The sequence below is a fragment of the Mus caroli genome, chromosome 11, assembly GCF_900094665.2.
Source record: "Mus caroli chromosome 11, CAROLI_EIJ_v1.1, whole genome shotgun sequence".
Taxonomy (NCBI): Eukaryota; Metazoa; Chordata; class Mammalia; order Rodentia; family Muridae; genus Mus; species Mus caroli.
Window position 1 is genome coordinate 92,907,952 of NC_034580.1, and position 25,386 is coordinate 92,933,337.

Genomic DNA, 25,386 nt, shown 5'->3' on the forward strand with positions numbered 1-25,386 from the left:
CAGATGGAACAGGCAAGTTTTATTTGGACTTTCAACTTGTTTAGAGAGCACTTGGCCCTCTCTCCCCTCTACAGGCCCCCTTCCCCATGTCCCCTCCCTGGGGAACACTCAGGGTACAATGACATGTCTCTGGAGTCCTTGGCCCCTTCCCTGCTGACATACCCCTCACCCCCTTCACAGAGGAAGGAGGGGTGTGGGGAGGGGGCCTGGAAGATTTGGATCAGAATGGCACATTCGATGGACAGTGGCGTTCACTGCCATCGGCTGGCCGAGGCCCCAGGGAGGCTCAAGTGAGGGGTGGATTCATAGTGGGCAGCAGACTCCCTCAGGAGGCTCCCACCTCAGCCTGGGGCCCCAGCCTCCCACTCCCCTGTCTTTCTGAGGGGAGGACTCTGAGGTAGATTTCACAGAGGGAATATAGGGTTGGGTGGGTAGGTATGGGAAAGGGGTTAGCTCTTTTGAAATTAATCTCCACAGCACCCTGGGCCCAATCTCAGGTTCTGGCCTGGGAGGGAGGGGCTGATGACACCTACCCAGCAAACACAGGCTGAGTCACACTTGGGCTCTGGGGAACCTGTGGTGTCAGGAGCTGCAGTGGGGGTGATGGGGGGAGGCATCTGCCTTGGTGATCCGCACCTTAGTGCCAGGGGCTCCTGAAGAGCCCAGGCCTGTGAGGCTGGCAGACAGTCCCCTGGATTGAGGGTAATGGCCCAGGAGTCCCAGCCTCAAGGCAGCCCCTTTGGGCTGGATCATCCAAGGCCTGCAGGGTCCTCCCACCCCTCTGCCACCTTCCTGGTTTCCCGGGGTGGGCAGAGGGGGAGAACAGAGCTGGCCTGCAGTGACTAACAAGAAATAAGATGCCTCCTTCCCCAGTACCACGAGCCCCAAGCTGGTCGGTCATGAGATAGAAGGGCTGGCATCGGTGTGCAGGGCAGGCTCTGAGACCCTATCAAGAGGTCTTTCCTGGAAGAACGCAGCCCAGGAAAGACAGACATTTGGGAAGGGGCTCCCAGAGCTCTTGACACCTCCTCCTCTCCCTCCCCTGAGCACTAGACTTCCTCTTGGAGACAACCCTGTTGAAGAACAGAAAGGCAGAGAGAGGTGGCGGGTATATCCTCCTCATCCCAGACCAGATCCCCACTCCCCAGTGGAAACCAGGAAGATGGGGAAAGCCTTGGTCGACCTCCAGGAAAGAGCCAGAGCTGAGTGGTGCCTAGACCAGGGAAGACGGCACACACATTGACTCGGTAGCTAGTGGAGGTATCTGGGGACCGCAAGGGGCAGGGGCCCCCCACGAGATTCATGCAGCATTCAAAGTGAGTGTTTGGGGGGGCGATGAGAGAGAGAGAGAGAACAGAGAAACAGCCAATTGTGGGAGAGGTGCCCTAGATCTTGCTGTTCTCAAGGTGGGAGTCTATGTGTTTGATGAGGGCATCATCTGGGTACCCAACAGGGAAACCCAGCTGGCAGAGGGGGCAGCTGCGGATATCAGAGCCCACCGTCTCCATCAGTAGCTGTGGGAAGAAAATGAAGGCACTTAGAGTCGGTCTCACATACCACCTGCCCTTTCCTAGGACTCCTATCAAGGAGGGCTGCAGCTATCACGGAGAGCTGCGGCTATCAGGGAGGGTTGCAGCAGGCATGTAGGAGTCTGGCTATCCTTTCTCCAGCGCCATCCTCAGCATCCACTGCAGTCAGCAGCTCAGGGGTTACTGCCCTGCCCACAGGGCTGGGAAAGCAGATAAGAGTCACTGCTCGGCTACTTAAGGCACTCCTGGACATGCTTCTGGAGTGACTGAAACACAGTTAACTTAAGCCACATACAACCCCGATTTTAGTCCTTCCAAGTGGCAAGGGGTAGCTGAGACATTCAGGAAACTCACTGATTTAGTGAAAGTCTAGGGCCCTGAAATGGGTTACCATGCCGACAGACAGAAAGGAGCCCAGGCTCTGAGGCTTCGAGGAGGGAACTGAACTGGTAGGCCTGTCCCTAAGGGGGTCCATGTTCTTCTGTCCCTTTTAGAAGCCCATCCTTCGCTCACCAACAACAGTGTGCTTGAGCCACACATGCTGAGGAACACTTAGGTCCATTGCCTCTTCCTAAAAACCTAAGACAATAGCAGCAGCATCTTCCTTTTACCGAGGAGACAACGGAGAGAACTTGAAGGGGGTCCTTCAGACACTGCGCAGTGGAGTCGGAATCAAAGCCAGTACTGTCACTTTGAGGACCACACTTTTAATAGTACAGGTGGGGGTGGGGACTCATTCCTACCAACTGGAAAAGGAGGGAGGGAAAGGCTAAACTAGGATGTGTTTGCAGGGTCGTCCCTGCCTACTATGTGTGAAGATAAGCAATGAGGTGAGACCCCAGAGAGAGGGCAGGCTCTCTGCTCTGCATCTCAATCACCCAGGCTGAGGGAAGCGGTACACTACTCACGTTGATGGATGGCCAGGACTGTGCGTGCTCAGCGTGGGCATAGGCGGTGGCCGCAGGCGACTCTGGGATGGGGAAGCCCGCACAGAATGAGGCGCAGCGGATGGTGCCCGCTTCGGGACTGGGCGGGCTGGCCGGCATAGCCCACTCCTCTTCCTCAGATGGCTGCTTCTCAAAGCGCAGGCGGATGCCCTCGAAGGCTCGGCGCGGGCTGAGCGGCCTGCCGTAGAGCTCGCCGCCATAGGCGCGGGGCTTGGGAAGTGTGGCAGCCTCCGCCTGCAGCCAGGCGGGGGAGGCACCAGCGTAGGCCGCCCCCTCCGCCAGCTCCGAGTAGCTGCGGCGGCCCTGGAAGCCGGCCTTGGCGTGGTGGCTGGGCGGCTTGGCGTAGGCACGCTCGGCCAGCGTCCTCTCCCCCGGTGGTGGCGGCGGCCGGGGCTGCGGGGCCGGGCAGCTGGGTGGCACAGGCGAGCGGCGCTGAGGACTGGGCGACTGGCACGACGGCGGCACGGGCGAGCGGCGCTGTGGGACTGGTGACGGGCAGGACGGCGAGGCGGGCGAGCGGCGCTGCTGGGGCGAAGGGCACGGGGGCACGGGCGAACGGCGCTGTGCAGCGGGGGACTGGCACGGGGCACAGGGCGGCGGTCGGGCAGGCGGGGAGGGTGAGGGGCACGCAGGGGCCGGGGAGTGACGTTGCGAGAGCGGTGAGTGCCTTTGGCCTGGGAAAGACAAAGCAGGACAGACTGCGTGAAGAGGCGAGCCAGAGGGCTTACAATGGCAATGTCCACGGAGCCAGAGGGCTTACAAAAGCAATGCCCACCCAGGGAGTGGAAGATGACTCCTGGGCCCAGCACCCCTGTTCCCACACCAGGGACCTGCCCGGCTCACCTGCATTGCGGGCCTGTTCCTGCAGCAAAGTCCTCAAGATCCTCCCCTGCAGGGAACTCAGCTCCCGAAGCCGACCCAGCTCCTCTGTCAGTTCTGTGTAGGCCAGCGCCAAGTTCACCCTGAGGTCAGAGGGCAAGGGGTGAGGAAGAAAAGGGATGTGGTTCTTCAGCCTTGGCTGTAGAAAAGAACCTGTTCGGCCATACAGCGTCCACACCTAGCCCAGCTGCAGGGATCCTCTGTGCTTTAAGATCCACCGCCACAGCCGCCTCTTCTAGGGAGCCCTGCCTAGGGCAAGGATGTGGAATAGAGAGATACCAAGGGGTCCCTGAACTGAATCCCATTTGGGGGCTGACCATAGCTCAGACAGGTATGTGTGAATGTTTTTCTAATTGTTGCAGAAATTGCGATTCCTAAGAAAGCCATACTGAATTCACACAACACACATATTAGCACAGGCCCCTGGTGACAGGATCTCTGCTGCTCAGGGGGCAGATGCGGGAGTAGAAGGACTGACAGACAGCCTGGGTTACAGATCAGGTTCAGGGTTAGGCTGCTCAGACTAGGCTCCGGGACTGGCATTCTCTATAATCTGGGGACATGGTGTAAAACTACTTTGAATCCAATTACAGTAAGGACTCTGGGAGTTAAGCCCACTTCTTAGGGAAAACAAGGCCTCTGTATCCGTCATCTTGGGAGCCCAGTTTCAGGCTCCATGGCCACCAACCCACCATATCTCAGGTCCCATGGTTGTAAGATGCATCCTCTGCTTCATCTCACAAGTCTATGAAGGCGTGATGTCTTCCTATCAGGCCAGGAAGTCCAGGTGTGTCCCACACCAGACTGGGGACTCCTCCAGGGAAGTCTCAGTTTTTAGACTGAAAGCAATCCGAGGGCAGGAGCTGTGTGTTCCTAGTCAGGCTGGGGGCTTCTGGGGAGGGGCGGGCAGGATCATGCTTCGCACACAGCAGGGGAGCCAGGGGGCTCGGGACAGTACAGTTGTGGAGTGTCAGGTCTGCTCATAAAGCAGTTGCTAGCCTCATCCACCTTCCCTGCTGCATCTCAGGTGACAGATACAGGTCGGCTCCTTCACACCCTGCCTGGGAGATCTCACCTGTCACATTCAGTTCCCCAGGCCCCTTGCTCCCCTGCTGGCTCCCTTGTCAGGAGCCACCCTAGTTTCCACAGCCCAGTGCCTGGCATTCTCCTTGGAGTGGAAAACAATTGGAGCTACAAGAAACTGAAGAAGCTCCTGGCTCAGAGAGCTCAAACCCTCTCCAAGATGACACTGGGCCCCGAGCAAGCTAATATATCCTCTAAGAGCCCCAGCCCAGCCTCACAAAGACTTCTGAGACCCTGGACAGACTGACATGCTCTGGCCTCCTCCTGACACCCCACAGGCCTGTGGGACATGCCCTTTCTTTGGCTTCTCTCTCCTCACACACCGATGGTTGCATACTAGAGTGACTCACTGAAAACACTGCCAATTCAGTGGAAAAAAAAAATCTCAACTTGACAACACAACGCAGAGCCTCACACGTGCGTCTGAATACACACCCCGCTTCCTGACTTCCTGGCCACACCTGAGAGGCTTTTCACAGTCATGGCTTGGGGGAGAAACAGGTCATGTGAGCAACAGCGCACGAAGCCCTGGGTGATGATCACTGATCGGGAGCCAGGCTCCATGCTGGGAACTTCACTTGTCTTCACAACCTACTCGAAGCCAATCCACCTCACAGGTAAGAAAAGAGGTACACAGAGGTAAACCCACTTGGCCATGTCCTTAAAGCTCGGATAGGAGCACAGGTCTCCCAGATTCCTACGTCCAGGCTATAGGCTCCCAAACCTCATGGAAGTAAGAGAAACAAAGGGAGAAAGCAGAAGGGAACAGGAGGAGGAAGAGGCCCAGGTGCTGAGAGAAGTGCTGTACTCTGGGAAGAGTGAAGAAGGCTGACAGGCACACAAAGACGGGGCAGATCCTGGTGCCCGCAGAGCAGTGGCTCAAACACTTGCTCTCGGCACCTCAGTCCATTAGGCTGGTGTCTTTAGAGAAGCTGGCGAACCAGCAGCAGAGCTGGCAGGAGAGGGGCTCCCTCTCTTTTTTAACATTTCATTCATCCTTCCCTCCAGTAGTCCGGGGATCTCAAAACCCCTTCTGAGGGCATTTGTCTTCACTGTCACTAAGGAAGCACCTAAGACCTGAGCGCCCACTCCCAAACCTCTCTGCCGCAGAGCAGCTTCTGAGCCACACAGCCTCCCTCAGCCTCCCTGAGTCAGTACAGGGTGGATTCCGTAGGGCCAGAGTGCAGCCAAGTCATGAGACTGGGTTAAAGACGGGATGAGAGCCACGGGGAGGGTCCAGCTACATATGGGGCTAGTAGTTCTTCTGTGGTCATGGCTATGGGTACAGTTAAGGGTCAGGATAAGAAATTGGGGTAAAAATCAGGTACAGTGCAGTGTAAGGGCTGGGGACAGAATCAGGTGTGTGAGGAGAGGAGAGGGAGGCCAGAGAAAGGTCTGCCCTGTGGTCAGAACCATCCCTGGATGCAGGCCTGTGAGAGAAGCAGAGACAGCATTCCCAGCCCTCCCAATCCTTCCATCTTTACCCATGGCTGCCCCTCAACGGGACGCCCCAGCCACCCCGCCCAGCAGGGGAATTTAGGGGCCAAACTTTCCACCCACCCACAGGCACACCCAGCATCAGTCTTCCCGCCTGCCAGACCCTCAGGGAGGGGACCACAGGCACCAGGCCGTGGAGCGGACTTGAGGTTGTGGGCTGGCGGAGGAGGAAGTCGCTTTGCAACAAGCCAGTGCTCCACCACTTCCTTTCCAGAGCCTTGAGCCCTCATGCTCCTCGACCAGCTAAGACTTGTGGTCCCCAGACCTGAGCTCTTCAGGGCAGCCTCTCTCTCCCAGGCAGAGTGAGGTGGCTAGGTGCCCAAAAGCTTCCCTGATACCGTGGGACTGAGTAGCTCACAGTGTGGCAGGAGCCAGGCTTCCTAGTTTGCCCAGGCCTGTCCCTGTTCACACTAGTTGCATAATTAACAATGTCCCCTTTCACTTTCAAAAGTGATGCAATTTGGTCAACAAATCACATGGTCACCCTCTTATAAAAGCCTTCCTACCTGCAGATCCACCTGAGCAGTCAAACAGTGAGCCTGGTCACTCTAAGCTGGGACCTGCCTGGACTGCCCATTCCTGGTTCCTCAATTTCTTAGTGCCTCGTGTTTAGGAGAGTAAGATAAAGCTTTGTAGGGATAGCACCTCACCTCGGGTCCAGTCTAGACAGAAAGGTGTGGGTGAGAAAAGCCACGTTAAGGGTTTGGCCTTTAAGGTACTGGGTTAAGATTTAGTATGCTGGATGTAGTAGCTCATGTCTATAATCCGAGCACTTGGGAAGAAGAAAAAGGAGGACCACCATTAGTTAAAGGCCAGCCAAGGCTACATGGTGACATACTGTCTCAAAAAAAAAAAAAAAAAAAAGACAAAAGCCCTGGCTATAGTGGCACACGCCTTTAATCCCGCACACGCGCACACGCAGAGGCAGGCGCATCTCTGAGAGTTCCAGTCCAGCCTCGTCTACAGAGTGAGTTTCAGTATTGCCAGAGATACATAGTATGACCCTGTCCCAAAATAAATAAATGAATAAAATAAAATAAAATAAAATAAATAAATAAAAACCTCAGTTGGTAGCACACTCTGTAACATTGTTTGAGCTTGGGAGGGAGACCCGGGGGAGCAAGGATTAGCAGGGCATCCTCAGCTCTCTAACAAGTTCAAAACTATGTGAACCTCTGTCTTAAAAAACAAAAACCAAACCAAAACTCTCTGACAAAGAACAACAAAAACCGCTCAGTGATAAGCGATAAGGTGTGCATGTCTCTACAGGGAGAAGGATGACAGGGGCCGCTCTCAGCTCTGGGCCCAGCCGGCAGCTGTGCACAGGGTGGAAATGCCCTTCCAAACCCACAGTCCGCCAGACCAGCAGAGCCCCTGCCCACCCTCAGGGTGCCCTGTGGCTGCAAGTGCTAAGAGGTTAGTTCTTTGTGCTCTGGGTATCAGGCCTAAGGAGACCTAAAGGAAAGGAAGTAGGGAGGGGGAGAAGCCTGGAGGAGGGGGCCCTGGGCTTACTGGCTCTGGGGGCAGGAGGCTAAGCTCAGGGTACATGGGGGTCTCCGACTTCCGCCCTGACCCACCCCACACTGCCCTTGACCTCTGTGCAGAGTTTCCATCCTCTCTTCTGAGTTCACACTTCCCCACCACTAACCACAGCCCACGCAGAGGCTTGTGGGTGGAGAGAGAGGGGTGGGAGGAGTGGGCGGAAAAGGCCCCAGGTTGCAACCTTGAGCCCCCCACATTAGGAAGAAAGAAAGGGCTGTAATTCACTATTTCCCCCTCATGACCCATAGTGAACCTCATCTTTTCACTGGGCCCCTCACCACCAAGACCTCACCTGACTTCCAGAGACACCATCTAATTGGAGCCCTCCCTAAAATGCCTGTGTTCCCCAGCATTTGCCATCCTTTCAGCAGCCCCACCCAGGAATCCACAGGCCTGGAGGGGAGGGGGGAGGGGACGGGGCATCCTCCACATGTCATCTTGACTGGGACCTTCCTGGGTCCTTCCCTCCCTGAAAATCCTCACAAGTTCAGTGAACTCCACTGCTCCCTCCTCCCTGCCTTCCTCTGTGGCCATTTGGCTCCCCTGGGCTGGGCTATGACCACCAGGCAGCAAGCTCTCCACTAGACTCTTACCCACAGGCAAGAGGCTGCCAGCCTGGTGTGTCTGGCCTGGCGTCAGTCCTGCTTGCTGGGAATCACTGGGGGTTAGAGTTTGTGGGCCAGGAGCTGAGAACAAGGAACTGCCTGCCGTCTCCACAGCCTACTCCTAAGCACAGACAGCACCAGGACGGGGCTCCTACAGGCATTGGTGGAAAGAGGCTCACTGTGATCCCTTGGCTGCCCCAGCAAATAAGCTGAGAAGGAAGGTACCTTTCAAGATAGGAAGATTTATACCGAGAGGCAGGCTGAACTCAGGAGCTGCCCCCCTTCTCTAGGTAATTTGGTACCAGCATTTCACTCCCAGGAAAGCCCATCAATAAAATTCCCACTTGATACGGAGTCAGCGGAAGTAAATGGAAGAGGAGAGTTGCTGATCCTGGGAGCCGAAAGAGGTGGCTGAGCCATCTTTAGGTGGGAGGATGGGCGGGAGCCCCAGGGAATTACCTAGTACCAAAAAGACTGAATTAATAAGAAAATAAAGCTGCCAGGAGAGTAAGGACTTCCTTTGAGAACTGATCCTGTCACGCTGTCCAGAAGCGCATAGGCTAAAGGGAAGGAATGAGCAGGCAGGGCCTGCTAGGCTGACAGAGATCCAGGGGGCTATGATCAAAGGAGCCACACACAAGCCTAGGGGGAGCCCAGCACACCATGGGAGAATTGCCTCAACCAGCTCCCTCAGGTTGGGAGGGAAGGGACTAGTTTTATCCAGAACAAGCAATGTGACTGACAGAGCTTTGGAAACACCTTCTGAGATGGTGTCCCTTGCACAGGCATCCCTGTTCCCTGAGGATCCTCCCCTTCCTGCCCCTTCCCAAGTTTTACTTCACCCCACCCCACCCCTCACATCTGACAGGAATAACTGACTGCCCAGGGTCCAGAGAGACAAAGGCCAGGCCTTTCCCCAACCCAGACCAGAGTTACTGGGATCAAAGCTGGTATGTCAGCCCTGTGAATTCCATTAAGCATGCATTCGTGTGTGTGTGTGTGCGCGTGTGCGTGTGAGTGTGCGTGTGCGTGTGCGTGTGCGTGTGTGTGTGTGTGTGTGTGTGTAACTTTCACTACGAGAAGGGGCTGAAACCACTGACTCCTAGTGGTGCCTTTGGCATAACTTCTGGGATGAGCAAGTATCTACACTATGTCGGTATGTGTGTGTTCCAGGTTTGAACATAGGGACCTCAGTGGTCCCCGAGCCCCAGTCACAAGCTAGGGTGGACCCTTTCCACCAAGCTCCCTCCCAACCCCCACAGAAGCCTAGCTGAGGGAGGGGTCTCCCTCATCAGTCCCACACACTGGGTTCTCACCCTCTCGGTTGTCACAGCTCCACCCAGGCCCTCACCCTGCAAGTGGGAGGAAGCAAGGGGTACCCCTGGCTGGCCAGGAGCAGAGAGGATCCTGAGGAAACCTGTTGGAAGGGAGGGAGGGCCCTTGGGATCCTGGGAACTGGTTATGCTGTGTGAGGGAAGGTTAGCTCCTCCAGTGTTCTCTGGTAAGGAATGTGTGAAGCCTGTATCCTCCCTCTCTGAGCCTCAGTGTTCTCTGGGAAGGAATGTGTGAAGCCTGTATCACCTGCCTCATCTCCGGGAGAGGAACTAAGCACAAGGAAGTTTAAGCAGTTTCTCAGAGTGGGTGAGGATAAGCACTGGGCCGGGTGGCCGTGAAAGTCACGGGCTCCGTGGGCACTCACCTCCCGTGCTGCTCAGCACATCCCAAGGCCCCACTGTCACGCTCCCCACAGACACAGCTACCCTCTACCCATCTCAAGGACTCCTCCCTTTAAATAAACAGACAAGGCAGGTCAGATCCTAAATGAGGGAGACTACCTCCCTCCTCACAAGTCAGAGTGGGTGACCTGACCCACGAAGTTTTGTTTCTAGTATACAACAAACTCAGTATAGAGAACACAGAACAGGGCGCAGTGCCACCACTGAGTACATCTCCCACCCCACAGGGTGAGAAGAGATGGGCCTGGTCCAGATTCAGACTACTTCAGAGCCCCTCCCCGTTTCCTGTGACAGGGGCAGAGTGGTAAGCAACCCCGGCGCCACACCCCAAGACCTAGGAAGAGAGGTCACTGAAATCATGTGGACAGACGGAGGGCAGACGATGGAGCCCTGGGATAGTCCCCTAGCATATGGGGTCGAGAGGGCAAGGGCTAGTTGTGACTTACTGATCATCCCCAACTCTCTTTACCCAAGCCATGTCACATTCCGACTGGTTGGAAGCCAGATCCTGAGGAGAGAAGCAAGAGGTCAGAGCCAGCCTCACCTCTGCCCAGACCCCTCCCTCCTCGGCTACTCTGTGCAGCTCCACAGCACCCTTTACCTGGGCCCGGGTCTCCTGCAGCTGCTTCAGCTCTCCCTGAAGTCGCTCGCATTCCGCCTGGAGTTGCTCCTCCCGGAGCTGAGCCCCCCGAGCCTCCCCCTGAGCAGCCTCCAGGGCCTCTTCCAGGCGCCTCCTCTCCAGCTCGCTCACACTTATACTGGTAGGGCCAGGCCAACCTGCTGTCAGGGGACAAGATGATGTCGGGTAGGCTCTAGCTGCCCCAACTGACTCCCAGATCCGCACAAAGTGAAACCGGTATGGGCAGGGACTCGGCCCAGGGTACTGAGAGGAGCCAGAAAGACAAACAACGAAGGAAGGAGCAGCTACTATTACAAGGGCACTAAGAATGGGCTTGTTGTAGATTCAATCAGGGAGGCCGGAGGAGAAACAAGGGTGGGCTCTAGAAGGTGTCTCAGATTAGAACCAGCAGTCAGGAACATCCTTGGGGGCCTCTACCCATGACAGCCTAGGGGGACTGAGTGGGGGCGCCCTCTGCTGGCACACCCAAGAATTGCACGATCTGGACGGCCAGGGGATGTCAGTGGGAGAACTTGTGAAAAGTAGCAGGGGAGGAGGAACGGTTGGAGAGGAGAAGGGAATAATTATGAATAAATTTAAGATTCTGAAGATACCAGCCTGGTGTGGTATTACATGATTGTAATCCCAGCACTGGGGAGACAGAATAAGGAGTATTGCTCCAAGTTCAGGGATAGCCTAGCACACACAGTAAATACCAGACCAATTGGGGCTGTGTATCTTTAAACAAACAAACAAACAAACAAATAGAAAAAAAGAAAGGAAAAAAACAGAAAGAAAAGAAAAAAAAGAAGCATATTGCAACGAAGTTTTCGGCAAGCCAGAGGTGTCCAGTCACACTGAAATGGGAGTTACAGTTAGAGACATGGAGAACAGGAAGGTAGGAGTCACTGAGATCTCACCATGACCCAAGGCAGGTCCCCCTCTCAGAGCCAGATAGTGCAGGTCCAAGTCAGGACAGGCTGTGGCGGGGACAGCTGGGGGGCTCAAGCTGGAGAAAGCTGCGTCCCGGAGGCCCTGCTGTTGCTGCAGCTGTTTCTCCAGACCACAGATCTGCCGGAGGTGAGTCTCTACCAGGGCCCGCTGCAGGGAAGACAGAGGGCAAGGGTTTATAGAGAGCCAGGGAGCCCTGTGGTCTCCCAAACCCAAGAGTCCCCCAGGCTGGGTAGTCATCACTCTCCAGACTGGAGCACAGACAGCTGGAGTGTCCCACACTCACACTACAAGTGGTCACAGATGTGAGGGCTCCTCTCCCAGCTCCTGCAATGCAGATGTTTCTGGCTACTGGTGCCGGCAAGGTCAGAGCCAAACCTCCTCTGGGTCTTATCACACAGAGACATTTATGCCAACACTGGGCTCCAGGTCCAGTCACCCCAAACCCAAACTTGCATTTGCGTACAGGACTTAAGCACTTCTAAGCTTTGTCTACCTCCTGTATAAAATGGGGATAGCAGTACCACGCCTACCTCTTTGATTGTTGTGAGAGCTAAAATGAGTAAATGTGTGTAGAGGGATATGAACAGTGCCTGGCACGCTGCGACTACCAAGCAAACGTTCCTGACTATAAAAGGAAAACCGTTTTACACAAATGTCCCGTTGCTGTCATAGCAGCTTAGTGAGATCGCTTACCGTTTTCTCTGCTTTTCAGATGAGGGGTGAGAACTAAATAACTTGATCAAGGTCACAGCACAGGAGTTGGCAGAGACCTTATCTCCTGATACTGCCACCTGCCCACACACAAACGGCCACATGGCGACTCTCATCATGCTTTGCTGGGACTATCAAGAGCTCTGGCACCTCTCCTGTCACTCATACCCTCTCCCAGACACTATACTATAGGTACAGGGTTGATGCAGCATGAGAGCCAAATACACACACACACACACACACAGCATCCTAGCTCAGGGTACAGAGTCACTCATGACCTGGATAATACTGTCTCATTCACATGGCAAAGCAGGCATTCACAGACAGGGACGAGTGGATACAGGGAGCTGTGACACACAGGCAGCACACACTCATCGGGTTGGAATGCGTGTAGAGAATCACACCACGTCAGATACCTCACCCCCGCTCTCTGGGCCTCACCATCTCCCCCAGCTCTGTCTCCAAGTCGCTTTTCTCCACGCACAGTTTCTCGTAAGCCTGGATCATCTCCCCGAGCTGTTCCTCCTGCTCCTTACTCTTCTGCAACTGCGTAGGCCCGGAGAGGCGTGCCAGGGTCAGAGCCAGCCTTGACAGGGAGCAGAGGGGGCTCCCAACCTCCCCAACCCTATTCCCAATAGAAACAGGAAGCGCTGAAGCTGATTAGGGAAGGCAGAGGAGGGCATGCCGGGGTTGAGGGCAAAGTGAGGGAAGTAGGAGGCTAAGGGAGCAGGGGTTGGCTGGGAAGTGAAGCAAGGGCTTACCTCGTGTTGGAATTGGTTGAGTCGTTGCTGCAGACTGACCTTCTCCACCTCCAGCAGGGAGCCATCCTTGAGTTCATACAGAGGGAAGCCATGCTCCTCTCCAAAATCAGTGATCAGCGGATACTGTGGGAGGGTCATCCTCTGAGAAGCCTGGCTTCCCATCCCAGGACCGCTCTGTCCCCCAACCCCACTGCCAGCTTCACAGACGCCTCTCCCCGCCCCCTCCAATGGGACCCACCACTCCAAAGCTGGGCTCCTCCTTCACCCCTGAGATTGGCTGCAGGAGCAGAGGTCCTCATACCCAAGGCAGCCACTTCTTCAGGGACCAGGCAGCCTCCAGTGCTGGCCACCTCCTGGGACCCTCCTGCCCTTGCAGGCAACTACACGGCTCAGCTCGCCATCACATCTAGGTTCTGACCTTGATCTCATAGACTTTGAGGCGACGGCGGAGGGTGGCATTCTCCCTCTCCAGACCTCCTAGCCTTTCCTTGATGTCTCCGTAGGCTGTGATGAGGGCAAAGTGGGAGGCAGAACACATGTCCCCTCCCAGGGACGGGTCTCCAGGACCATCCAGCCACACCTCACTGGGCCCCAAGGCCTCTTGGGTCAGGATGCTGATGTCATCTTCAAACATGGACTCCATGGTAAGGGCTTCAGCCCACCCTGGGCCTCCTGAGAGTGCAGGAACAGAATCAAGAGGACCACCTGCTCTTTGTTCCCAACTCGTCCATGCTGGTCTGAGGAACCTGTGGTAGCTGGAAAGCTTCAGCCAAGACACAGATCTCACAACTAACTCTCTCTCTCCTCTCTCAAGTTTCTGCCCTATCCTCTGCTGTGACTGCTTATAGAAGGAAATGGAACCAGATAGACGTCATGAGTGGAGTCGGGGGACAACTGATAAACAGTGCCAAGGATCAGGGGCAGGGAGGAGAGACCTGTGGACAGATGGGAGGGCTGCTGTCCCAGCATTGGCATAGCCCAGAACCTGCCTAGACTACTCGGCTTGGTCTCCTCCCCAGACCTCCCTTTTCCCCAAGTACCTCGACAGCCGCCAAGATTCCCATCCCAGGCCTCTGTCGCCTGCTCCTAAGGCCAGACCCGCTAGGCAGCCTGGCCTCTGCGGCCCCCGCCCAACTTCCTCCCGCAGGATCCCAGAGTTCAGGAAAAGGAAGTGCCTCCCCAAGTGCACCGGGGCTGTGGCAACCGTCCAGGCGCAGACCTACAGGAAGTCCTTGGCTGAGTGTCAGAGGTAGCAAACTGGGCAAGGGGGCCTAGGAAAACCAGAGACCATTAAGGGAGACTCCAGCTTGTCCTATTGTGCCTGCACTCAGGGAAATGAGGAGCCCTGGGAAGGGGGCAGGAATGACTCAGGGCTCCCAAAACGAGTAGGCAGCGAGGGGGTGCGTGTGTACATCTCCGGGCCCTTGTTTATGAATGTGTGGCTGTGGCTGCCATGTGGGGGGGAGTGTGTGTCTGTGAATGAGTGTAGGTGTGCCGCCGTCAATGAGCGCTTTTGCGGGGCGGAGGACCCGGGTCAGAGCGGAGTTCGGGAGAGACCAGAGGTTGTGTGTGTGTGTGTGTGTGTGTGTTTGTGTGTGTGCGCGCGCGCGCGCGTGTGAACACGCGTGCGTGAGCGTATGGGTAGGGTGGGCACGTTCGGGCCGAGTGTCACGTGAGGCACTATGGGAATGTCCGAGGTGTGTGCGCGCCCTGGAGCGTGTGTGCGCTCCGGCGAGGGGGCTCGGTCCGAAGGCGCGAGTTCCGACAGTGCAGGCCTCGGGCCCCCACCCCCCTCCCCCAGCCTCGGCTAAGTGCCGGAGCGACAGACGCGTGTGACAGGTCTGAGTAAGGAGCGAGTGCGCGTGTTTGAAGGGCTGGCCCCACCTTTAACCCTCTCTTGCCCACGCCACCCCCTCCCCCTACTCTGCCGACCAGCGCTCACTACACACCCCACCCCCATGCCTGCCCACGATCTCCGGCCATCACCCCCACTCTCGAGGACTCCGTGTCCCCACACACCCCGGCCGTGCGACCCGAGCTGCCTTCCTCCGCATCCTGGGGCCGCGCGCCGAGCGCCCGCGCAGGCTACTGGGGAGGGGGCGCCCGTCCCCGCCTGGCCCCTCCGGCGGCCCCTTTAAGAGCGGCTCTTTAAACCCCCTCGGGCTCGGCGGACAGAAATTGTCGCCCCTCCCCTCCGTGGGGCCGAGACCGCGCAGCCCCCTCCCCCACCGCGGCCGGGCTCCGGGCGGGCTACTGAGCGGCGGCCGCCCGGCCGGCCGGAGGCTGCGGGCAGCGGCGCAGGACCCTTCCCCACTCCGCTCCCGGGCGCAGCGCCCGCCCACCCGCGCCCGGGCCCCGGCCTCCCGCGCCCCAAGCCGCCCCGGCCCGCCGCGCCCCTCCCCCTCCCGCAGCCCGGGCCCCGGCCCGCACTCACGGCTGCCGCGGGCTCCTGCTCGCAGTCGCAGCGCACCCCTCCGCCGGCTCCCTCCCCTGACGGGCCCCAGCGCCCCCACCCCCTGGCACCGCGCGCCGCTCCGCGCCCTGCCGCCGCCGCCGGGTCTCTCCCCACCCCCTCCCCTCCCCTCCCGGCCCCCTCCCTCCCGCTCGCCCGCCCCGCTCCTCCTCCGCCGCCGCCGCCGCTGCCGTCTCCTCCGCCTCCTCCTCCCCGGCTGCTCCGGGTCTCTCCAGCTGGACCGGCGCCCGGGACCCCACGGTTGCCACCACCACGTGGCGAGGGGCGGCGGCCCCCGCGGTGCGGCCCGGCTGAGGCTGGCAGCGCGCCGGGCGCCCACCAGCTCCCCGCCGTGCGGCCTCCCCTCCCCGCCGACCGGCGCAGTGTCTGCGGACTGTGTGCTGGGGCGCCTCGGGGCAGGACTTGGGGTTGCACATTTTGGAAAGAAGTGGAGCTGTTTATTTGGGGGAAATATTTTTATTGGTCTTCGGAGAAGAAACCTCACTAGACTATGTACTCTTTGCTCTCGTAGGAAGGGGCATCGAAGTGATCTATCTATTTGAACACAGAGACATTAGCGTTAAATCTAACTTTGAAAGTGAGCGTGAACTAAGGAGATAAAATGTTCATTTGGGAAGACGGACAGCCCTCCCAAGCCCTTTAAAGACGCTCCCAGAGGCCAGAAAGATGAAGAAACATCATACCTCGCCCTTTACACAAAGATTTGAGTACCTGCCAAACTGCCAGGCAGAAGATAAGTCTTTTTGCCACGTTCCCACTGTGTGTGACCTTGGGCAAGTTACTTCACCTCTGACTTAGACAGGAGATCGTTCCGGACAGGCCACCCAAGGGGGAAAGAATAGGGATCAGACGCCAAGGTGCCCTGCGAGTGTCGGGGAGATGTTAATGAGTCATTTTCGTTCCCCGGTGGATTAAGAACCGTGGACAGAGGCAAAGCCAGCCTGACTCTGCTGGGAGATCGCCAGAGCAAAGCTGAGGGCCCTTGCCTTGTTAAGGGAGGGAGATGCAAACTCTGCAGGCCAGGCATAGGCTAGGGAAGGGGCTCTGGTGGGGGTCAGTACTTAGCTAGGAAGATTCCATGGAAGCCGAGTCCACCTTTCTGGCTTCTAGCAGAGTGCTTCTGAAAAGGGAAGGATGAAAGAAAAGGTCTCTTGTTCCGGGGGAGCTTTGAGAAACAAGGGCAGTTGTCATCTTCTCCACTGTAGAGAAACATGCTAGGCTGGGTAAGCTGTTCCTCACAGGATGACCAGCCCCAGTCTTGGACACTCTTCAAAGGAGGGGATTCTCACTGGCTTGGCCTCCTGCTGGCCTGTTCCCTTTTATAGTCCAGAACACAGAGGCCGGTCAGCTATTTGCTGGCCAAGCAGGCACGAACTTTCTTAGACCATATAGGATGACCCATCTATTCTGTAGATATGAAGACAAGCTGATTGGAACACAGGTCGTCCGGTTCAGGAGACCCAAGGACAAGGTAGGTGTCCTTTTCGTTCAGGTCCCAGAATTTCTCAGGAACCATGCAAGACTGGAGGCCAGGCCAGGTGTGGAGTTGTCTCCACAATTCCCGTGAGCACAGACATGGCCATGGCAAGTCATCCCTTGCTGGAAAAGACAGTGAGTGGGTCGAGGGACCTCTGAGTACACTCTCCGGGATGAGTCAGCCCCTGCCTGCAGCTGCTGGCTGCTCACAGTGCAGGCCTCAGTGAGTCACCTGGTGCCCTAGAGCCAGGTGGTTCTATCCTGGGCTCTAGGTGGCTGGGGGGCAAAAGCCCCAAAGAATTAGATGAAACCTGAAAACCTGCCCCTAAGTCTGGCCCTGATTCCAGCATATTCTGTTTCTAGTTCTTGTTCATGTCAGACAGTTCTGAGGACAAGAGCTCATCCCAGACCATGATCACCACATTGTTCAATAAAATAAAATTATTTGGGGGCATGTTTTGAGACATAGTTTCACTCTGTGGCATCAAATGAAAAGCAGTCTTCCTGTTTCAGCTAACTTCAGGGAGAGGATTGTCTGACTTTTAACAAAAATCTCTCACATCCATGACATGCTGGACACTGAAAATAAGAAGTGTGCTCTTTTTTGCTCTCATGAAATTTAAAATCTGGTAGAATAGAAAAAAAAAAAAAAGGAATTGATAATTAAAACAAGTTGGCCAGGTACAAGCCTGTAATCCTAGCATTTGGGAGACAGAAGTAGGTAGGTCTCTGAGTACAAGGCTAGCCTGGGCTACAGAGTGAGTTCCAGGATAGCCTGGGCTACACAGAGAAACCCTGTCTTGGGAAAATAAAAGTAAAAAGCTGGAGGCTGGGTATGGTGGTGTTTACTTTTGATCTCAGCGCCTGGGAAGCAGAAGCAGTCAGATTAAAGGAAGTGGAGTGTGATGACCTCCGTCTGTAAATCTAATATTGGGAGTCGCTGGGCTATGTGGTAAAGTCTCAAAAAGCAAGGGCTAAGAGAGCAGTCAGTGACAGGGCTCTTCCTGAGTGTGGATGGAAGGTGCTGGGGCAAGGGAGCAGGAAGCAAGGCATGGCTTCAGGGTTGTCTAGGAAGAGCCATAGATGACATGACCTTGGAGGTGAATCCTGGAGGATTAAAAAGCATGTCCTGAAGAACTGAGTGAATAGAGGAATGAAACTACGCGACTTCAGTTACTTCGCTTCTCTGAGAGAGCTGGGTTTGCTCTAAGTCCTTCTAAGAACCATGAAACCAGCTAGGCTCCTCTTCTGGAGGGGACAGGAGGGAATCAGGGGAGTGGAAAGGTTAAAGGGGGGAGCTAACATAGAGGAGGGAGCTGTGTTGGGCACTAGTCAGCCTATGAAACCTTCCTAACTGGCCTTCTCTGGTATGGCAAGAGAGGGAGACACTGCTGAAGCAGAGCTCTGACAAGTAACCCCCCTGGAACCCATGAGGAGAGCCTTTCTCCCACTCCCACGCCTCCTGCTCTGCAGAAACTCTTGTCTTTCCTGTCCCATTCTTGCCTGAAACGGAGGAGGAAGCGGCATTAGGCTGAATCAAAACCAGAGGACTCAAATAGCTGGCGGGCAAAATTGATTAGATGTATGTGACAGTGCCACCTTTGATGCCACACTTCCAAGCCTCAGGAAGTCAGGGACACTGTGGAACCTCATCATGGGCCATTATGGGTAGCTGCTGGGCCCTGTGGACAGAGGTGAGGCAGTGGGGGAAGTCATTCCTGCACTGACTTCACACTCTTTTTTTTCTCAGAGATTGTGCAGCACCGCAGAGCAGCCATGGCCTCTGGGACCGGGTTTTCAGGGGAGACGTGATATTTTGTAGAGCTGTTTCACAACTGTCTCATTTTCTCAAAAACAATGTTTATTTTTATCCAAAGTCAGTTATTCATGTCCATGTCGCGGGGACAAACCTGAGCGTTTGTGCATGCTAGGCAACTGCCTGACCACTGAGCACATCTCCAGCACCCCAAACAAAATTACTCCAGTGGTGTGTGCTACTAACCCCAACTACTTGGGAGGCTGAGACTGGAGGATTATGAATTGAAGCCCAGCCTGGGTGGCTGACACCCATTCTTCCTTTTATGATTTATTTATTTTATGAGTATACTGTACCTGTCATCAGACACACCAAAAGGGGGCATCAGATCACCATTACAGATGGTTGTGAGTCACCATGTGGTTGCTGGGATTTGAACTCAGGACCTCTAGTAGAGCAGTCAGTGCTCTTAACCACTGAGCCATCTCTCCAGCCCCCGACTGACAGACACCCTTGTTACGTCTGAAATAACAAAAAATTAAATCTGGACATACTAGATTATAGTATCTATAATCCAACAGTCAGGAGGCTAAGGCAAGAAAAGAGTTGAAAACCTGCCTGGCAGGATTTCGAGAAACGCAGAGGCCATTAAAAGCACTGTTGCTCTTCTAGAGGTCCTGTGTTCAATTCCTAGCACCCACACGATGGCTCACAACCATCTGTAACTGTAGTCCCATAGGATCCAATGCCCTCTTCTGGTGTGCAGATATACATACAGGCAAGACATTCATATCTATAAAATACATACATAAATACATCTTAAAGAAAAAAAATGCCTGGATTACTTAACAAAGATTCAAATGAGCCTGGGCATGTTAAATGAAAATAGGGACCGTGCAAAGATAGGGGCTGGAAGATGGTTTATCCATTAAGAGCACTGGCTGTTCTTCAGAGGACCAGGACCAGTTTCCAGCACTCACATGGTGCTTCTAACTCCAGTTCCAGGGAATCCAACACCCTCTTCTGGCTTTCCCCAGCACCAACCATGTATATGGTACACATAAAAATAATCATGTGGTACACATGCACACATACATACACACACATACACACACACACATACATACCTACATACACACACACATACATACATACACACACACACATACATACAGTAAAAATCTAAAAGTAAAAGGCAGGGTTAGAGAGATAAATCAGTGATTATGAACATTTGTTCTTCCATTAAGATCCAGGTTTTGCCAGGCGTGGTGGTGCACGCCTTTAATAATCCCAGCACTTGGGAGGCAGAGGCAGGCAGATTTCTGAGTTCAAGGCCAGCCTGGTCTACAACGTGAGTTCCAGGACAGCCAGGGCTACACAGAGAAACCCTGTCTCGAAAAAAACAAAAACAAACAAACAAACAAAAAGATCCAGGTTTTGGGCTGGAGAAATGACTCAGCAGTTAAGAGCACTGACTGCTCTTCTAGAGGTCCTGAGTTCAATTCCCAGCAGCCACAGGTGGCTCACAACCATCTGTAATGGGATCTGATGCCCTCTTCTGGTGGATCTGAAAACAGCAACCACATGAAATAATTAAATCTTAAAAACAAACAAACCAAGCAACCCCAGATCTCATTCCCTGGACTCCCCCAGTAGTTCACAACCATCTGTAACTGCAGTCTCAGGAGGCCAGTGCTCTCTCATGGTCTCCCTGGGCATCAGACAAGCATTCAGCACACAGACACACTCACAGGCAAAACATGAACACACTTAAGTTAAAAATACTTCAACTTCTTAAAAAGAAAATTTAAAAATGAGAGATAGCTAAGCTGGGTAGTGGCAGTGTAGGGCTTTAATCCCAGTGCTCAGGAGACAGAGGCAGATGGTTCTCTGTAAACTCAAGGCCAGCCTGGTCTAGAGTAAGAGTGAGTTCCAGGACAGCTAGGGCTACATAGAGATACCCTGCCTAGAAAAACCAAAAAGAAAGTTTTATTAAGTGATTGAATACCTTGTGTTAATTGCCCATTAATATGAGCCCAACAGGAAATGGATCTGGGGGCTTAGCTCAGCTTACTATGTATCCTCAGTGCCTTTAGGGTCTGATATTCATCATTTGATTGATTGGCTCTCTAATTTATGTTCAAAGTCTTGTGAAATTCCTATGCTTTCTCTCTCAATGAAATGTTTTACAAAGAAACTGAAGAATAAAAAGAGCTATTTGGGAAACTGGGGAGATGGCTCAGTGATTGCTCTTCCAGAGGTCCTAAGTTAACTCCTAGCACCCACACGTTAGCTCATAACCATCTGTAATGAGATCTGATGCCCTCTTCTGGTGTGCCTGTACTCATATACATAAATATGTTTTTTAAAGGTCTGTCTCACTAGAGGGTGGTACTCAGTAAAGATCATGGACTGCCATTGCTATGGAGAAGTTACCCAGTGTGAGTCTCTCATCCTCAGGATTAGGACAGGCCTGAGGTCTGCATCCAGACCTCAGGACTGTAGGGAGAGCTGAAATGCATGAAGACAGCTCAGCTTCAGGATACATGCGGCCAAGGAGCACTTGGAGAAGAATGGTAGCCCAGGCAGGCCTCACAGGTTTCCGGGCTGGGCTGCACTGTGCAGAATCCGCAGGCGGGGCTGGGAGAGTTACGAAGTGCCGCTTACTCAGCAGCCCTCTGGCCTTTCTGCCTACCAGGCACCATAGACTATTTCAAGATGCTTCTGCCTCAGAGGGGAAGTGGAGCAGAAGTAGAGATGGTTGAGCCCGCTTCGGCACCCCTAGTGAATTGAGTTTGGCAGTTATACTGTGTGCAATAGCTCTTTGCCTGGCTTGAGGCAGGATGATAGTCAGTTCCCAAGGCAGTATTAGCCACCCACAATCCTCTGAAACCACTTACAGGAGATATGAAGTTCTCTAGCTTCCTCAAGGTATCTGCATGCATATCTGCATGCTTGTGGTGCACGTAAATACATGCAGCCTGGCACATGTACACACAGAGATCATCTTTTTGTTTCTAGGAGACTGCACCTCACTAGGTCACCCTGGCTGTCTTAGAACTATGTAGAGTTGGGAGTTGGACTCACAGATTTGTCTCTGCCTCCTGAGTCCAGGGATTAAAGGTATGCACTTACATATGCAGCAAGAGAAGATTTTAAAGTTTTATATGAGCGTTTTGCCTACAAGTATGGCTGTGCACTCCGTGTGCACCTGGTGCCAAGAGGGCGTCCAAGCCTCTGAGAATTGAGTTACAGATGATTGTGAGCCACCGTTCAGGTGCTGAGAATTCAACCCAGGTCCTCTGGGAAAAAAACAGCCATCTCTCCAGCCCTGCGAGTCTTAATAAGAGACCCACATTTGTAGTTTCCAGCTCATGATAACACACATCTGTAATCATAGCACTCCAGATGCCAAAATCAACCCAGCACTGTAGTAGGTCCTGCATCACACCATTAACAACTTACACAACATTGATCTTACTGTATTATTTGACTGTGTATGTGTGCGCGCGCAGGTCAGAGGAATGGATTCTCTCCTTCCATCACGGCATCTAGCTGAATGACCTCAGGCTGTCGGGTTTAATGTAGCAAGTGCTTTGACCCCACTGAGACATCTTGTTGCCCTAACACAAAAAGTGGTTGTCAAAGGTATAAAATAATTCTCACTGCAGAATTAAGACTATAAAAAGCCTTGGGATTGGATTTGAAAAATACCCATATTTAGTACACAGAGTCTGGGGGGCAACTGGGAAGCCGACAAAGTTCTTAGCTCCTGATGTTCTCAGCTGTAAAATGGGATTAAAATAATACCTTCATTATAACATGGCCTGACATTTTATGACATGTATAATCTCAAGTTGAAACTGGAATGATTCTATGTGGAAGAGTTGAGACTTTTGACTTAGGAGTGCATTAAATGCAAACAAATGAGTACAACAATCAGCCATACTGGTGATGCCTGAACACTGACCAACCCTGCTGTCACTGCTCCACTTTACTCAGGGTTAAGAGGCTATTCAGAGGGGTGAGCATATTAATATTAGCACACACCTTTGATCCCAGCACTTGGGAGACAGAGGCAGGTGAATCTTCTGAGTTCAAGGCCTGCCTGAGTTCCAGCCTACAGAGAAAGTAGAAAAATATAAAACTACATTAGCAAATTTACATGATAAAAAAGCCAACAACCAATGAGTAAACAAGTTTAAGACACATTTAGATGGTGCTTGGAAAAAAGCAGCTACCAACAGCTATGATGCAGGTGAAGTCTTCAGGGTGGTCCCACATTCTGGCTCCCTGTCACCTTACTCTGCTCCTCACACTGAGAAGACAGGAAGGCTGGTGTGACAGTTAGGATGCTGGTTTTCATTTCAGGTTGAGTGGGGACCATTCAAGTGACTGTCCCACTGTAGTCAAGAACTTCCTGGACAGCAGTCTCAACTGAAAGCACACCTGGCTTGTGGCCAATGGCTGTGGCTTGTGACAAGTTGCTCTCGTACAGTAATCGTCACAATCTTAAGACACAGCTGCTCCTCCTGCACACAGCCACTCCAATTCCTACTTTTGATTATGACATCTGGAGAGTAGTATATACCGGCTAGGTGTTAGAGCTTCCTTATGGAGTATGCAGTATGGAGGACCACATGCAAGTCACTTTAAAAGAGGACAGTTAAGTCAGCAGGTATCACTGTTAGTCAAAAGGAGGGAGGAAAAGATGCAGTTTAAATACAAGATTCAGGAAAGAGAAACTGGTCCTTGTTGCAGGCCAAGTAAACAGGAAGGTGGGCTCCTGACACTGGGGTCTTAGACAGAGGACAGCCTCTCCACATCACCCTGCTTCCCAGCAGGGTGCACACACACACACATACACACTCTCTCCACCTTCTCCCAAACCACACCTCACTGACACAGCAGTGACATCTGAAACAAAGAACGAAGCAGCAAAATGTTGAAAATAAAAATAAAGCGGACTTTATTCAGAAGATAAAGGTGGTGGTATCAGTTTTGGTTAATAAAGTTGGGCTCAAGTGTTTTAACAGGTCTTTAATGCCTTCACAGACTGGCATGCCAAGGGCATTCTGAATGCCAATTACAGATTGATGCTATCAAAGTGGATGGAATTTGGACTTCTTCTAAAGTCAAACTACACACATCTTAAAATAGTAAGAGTGAGGAGACTGCTTGGTTCTGAACATTAGAACACCATACTGAGCAAGTCCCTCCACTTCTCCAGACCCTAAGGCAGGATCACAGTTGCCTCTGACAGCTAAATCTTCAACATTTCAACAGAGAGGGAGGACTGGGGGTAACTGAGAAAAATGAAAAGCAAAAGTTAACCAATGTAATTGGTGCAGGCAGATGCCACTTGTGGCAAACCCAAGTCTATCCGATGCCCATTTTCTTCACATTTGCACTGACATCTTCCCAAGCAGACGGTAACTACATTCTTGAAGGAATGTGCCAAGCCTCAGGGTGGGGAAGGCCCAGACAGTGAGTGGACAGAACGCATTTCGCATTCAGTTGCCTTAAGTGGTACCAACTGATTAAGGACAGACACCCAAACCATAGAAAACAGTAGCTGAAGGTAACTAAAAGAGGATTAAAATGCGTAACCAGTGCAGAATAGAACAGCAAGGCACCAAGACCACAATCCAATCAGCCCATTTCCTCCTCTCCAGCACTGAATGCATCTGGGAGAAAGGATTAGTAACAGCACTTGTCAACTGCTTCCCTGGAACAGAACACGACAAAACACACGCAAGGTCTTGTTTTCATCAGGGTTCTCGGTGTACTTTATCCCCCCGCTGTCTCGCTAAGCAGCCCACACAGGACAGAAATGGGTAGCACTGAGGAATGATCAGATTGTTTTTTCCTTTCCCCCAATATTTCTGCCCCCTTCCCTAAGCCCTGTTCCAACCCTATCTAGAATCAGGAATGGTTAGTAAATCTGAAAAAACAGCTAAGATGGAAACAAGGCATTCAGAGGCCTGGGCCTCTCCTCACTAGGGCTTGGACTCCTAGTGATTGCTTTGCTCATAATGGAGCATTTCTCCTTCAAATACTTTTTTTGTACACTGGTTCACAGATCAGATCGGCACTTTGACTCTGAACCTGGCACCAAAAGGCACAATATCTGATACCCTGTAAAGAGCTACTACAGACGCTGCATTTCTTATGGACAGGCAAACGGAGCCAGTCCCACTTAGGAACAGGCTCAGGCAGGGAGGGGATGAAAGGAGCACGGGAGAAACCTAAGCCAATACCTTTGACTACAATGGAAATAGAAGTGGGAATGAGGGTCTTGTGTTTCTTCCACACTACCAGGAAGCAATAAAAACTTCCTTGGTGTCTACTGTATTTTAAAGCAGCATATTCAAAACGCCAGCTAATCTCCTACTATCTGCACAAGCCAAGAGGGCCAGCATACTGAAATGCTTTCTTATTGCTGAAAGACTCTAAAATTCAGGGTGCCTTGTTCCCTTGTAAAAGGGAAAATAATTCTGATTTATTATAATCACAGCACACCACACTTTAAAAAAATACTAAAGCGTGCGAGCAGGGTAACCGTCTGACACCATTTTACTAATCTTCAACTTCAGTGGAAAAATAGAGCCTTTTTCCTGGTGCCATTTTCATCACAACAGTTGTATTTAGTGTGTGTGTATGCTGTGTGTACGGATATACACACACACTGTCTTAGTGGTTAGTTGGTTTGAAGTGCAGCAAGAGACCAATACCGCATTGCAGTCAGTCAAAGAAAGGGACAGAAGGCCAAGCAGTTTCCAAATGGTTATTTTATCAGATTGTTCAACATGAAATTT

General features: G+C 53.1%; 1 protein-coding gene across 4 annotated transcripts; it reads right to left on the minus strand.

Moving 5' to 3' along the window:
• Positions 1 to 15,336, minus strand: Tbkbp1 (TBK1 binding protein 1). 4 transcript variants are annotated; one of them, XM_029484140.1, is made up of 10 exons: positions 15,298 to 15,336; positions 13,282 to 13,535; positions 12,864 to 12,986; positions 12,544 to 12,648; positions 11,358 to 11,538; positions 10,420 to 10,598; positions 10,265 to 10,326; positions 3,320 to 3,438; positions 2,438 to 3,150; positions 1 to 1,514 (listed from the first exon to the last, which is right to left on the minus strand). In XM_029484140.1, exons 2-10 carry the CDS (start codon positions 13,504 to 13,506, stop codon positions 1,386 to 1,388), a joined length of 1,836 nt encoding a protein of 611 aa, XP_029340000.1. In that variant the 5' UTR covers positions 13,507 to 13,535; positions 15,298 to 15,336; the 3' UTR covers positions 1 to 1,385. The 4 variants fall into 4 exon arrangements, with proteins under 4 accessions (XP_029340000.1, XP_029340001.1, XP_021032913.1 ...); XM_029484141.1 differs by lacking the exon at positions 15,298 to 15,336 and adding an exon at positions 14,883 to 14,943; XM_021177254.2 differs by lacking the exon at positions 15,298 to 15,336 and adding an exon at positions 13,904 to 14,672.
• Positions 15,337 to 25,386: the final 10,050 nt, after the last annotated feature.

Excerpts from the sequence above, each read along its gene's own strand:
- Tbkbp1 (XM_029484140.1), bottom strand. The coding sequence starts at position 13,506 with ATGGAGTCCATGTTTGAAGATGACATCAGCATCCTGACCCAAGAGGCC. Across the intron at positions 12,987-13,281 it reads TCAAAGTCTATGAGATCAAG|TATCCGCTGATCACTGATTT; the intron begins GTCAGAACCTAG and ends ACCCTCCCACAG. Across the intron at positions 12,649-12,863 it reads TCAACCAATTCCAACACGAG|TTGCAGAAGAGTAAGGAGCA; the intron begins GTAAGCCCTTGC and ends GGGCCTACGCAG.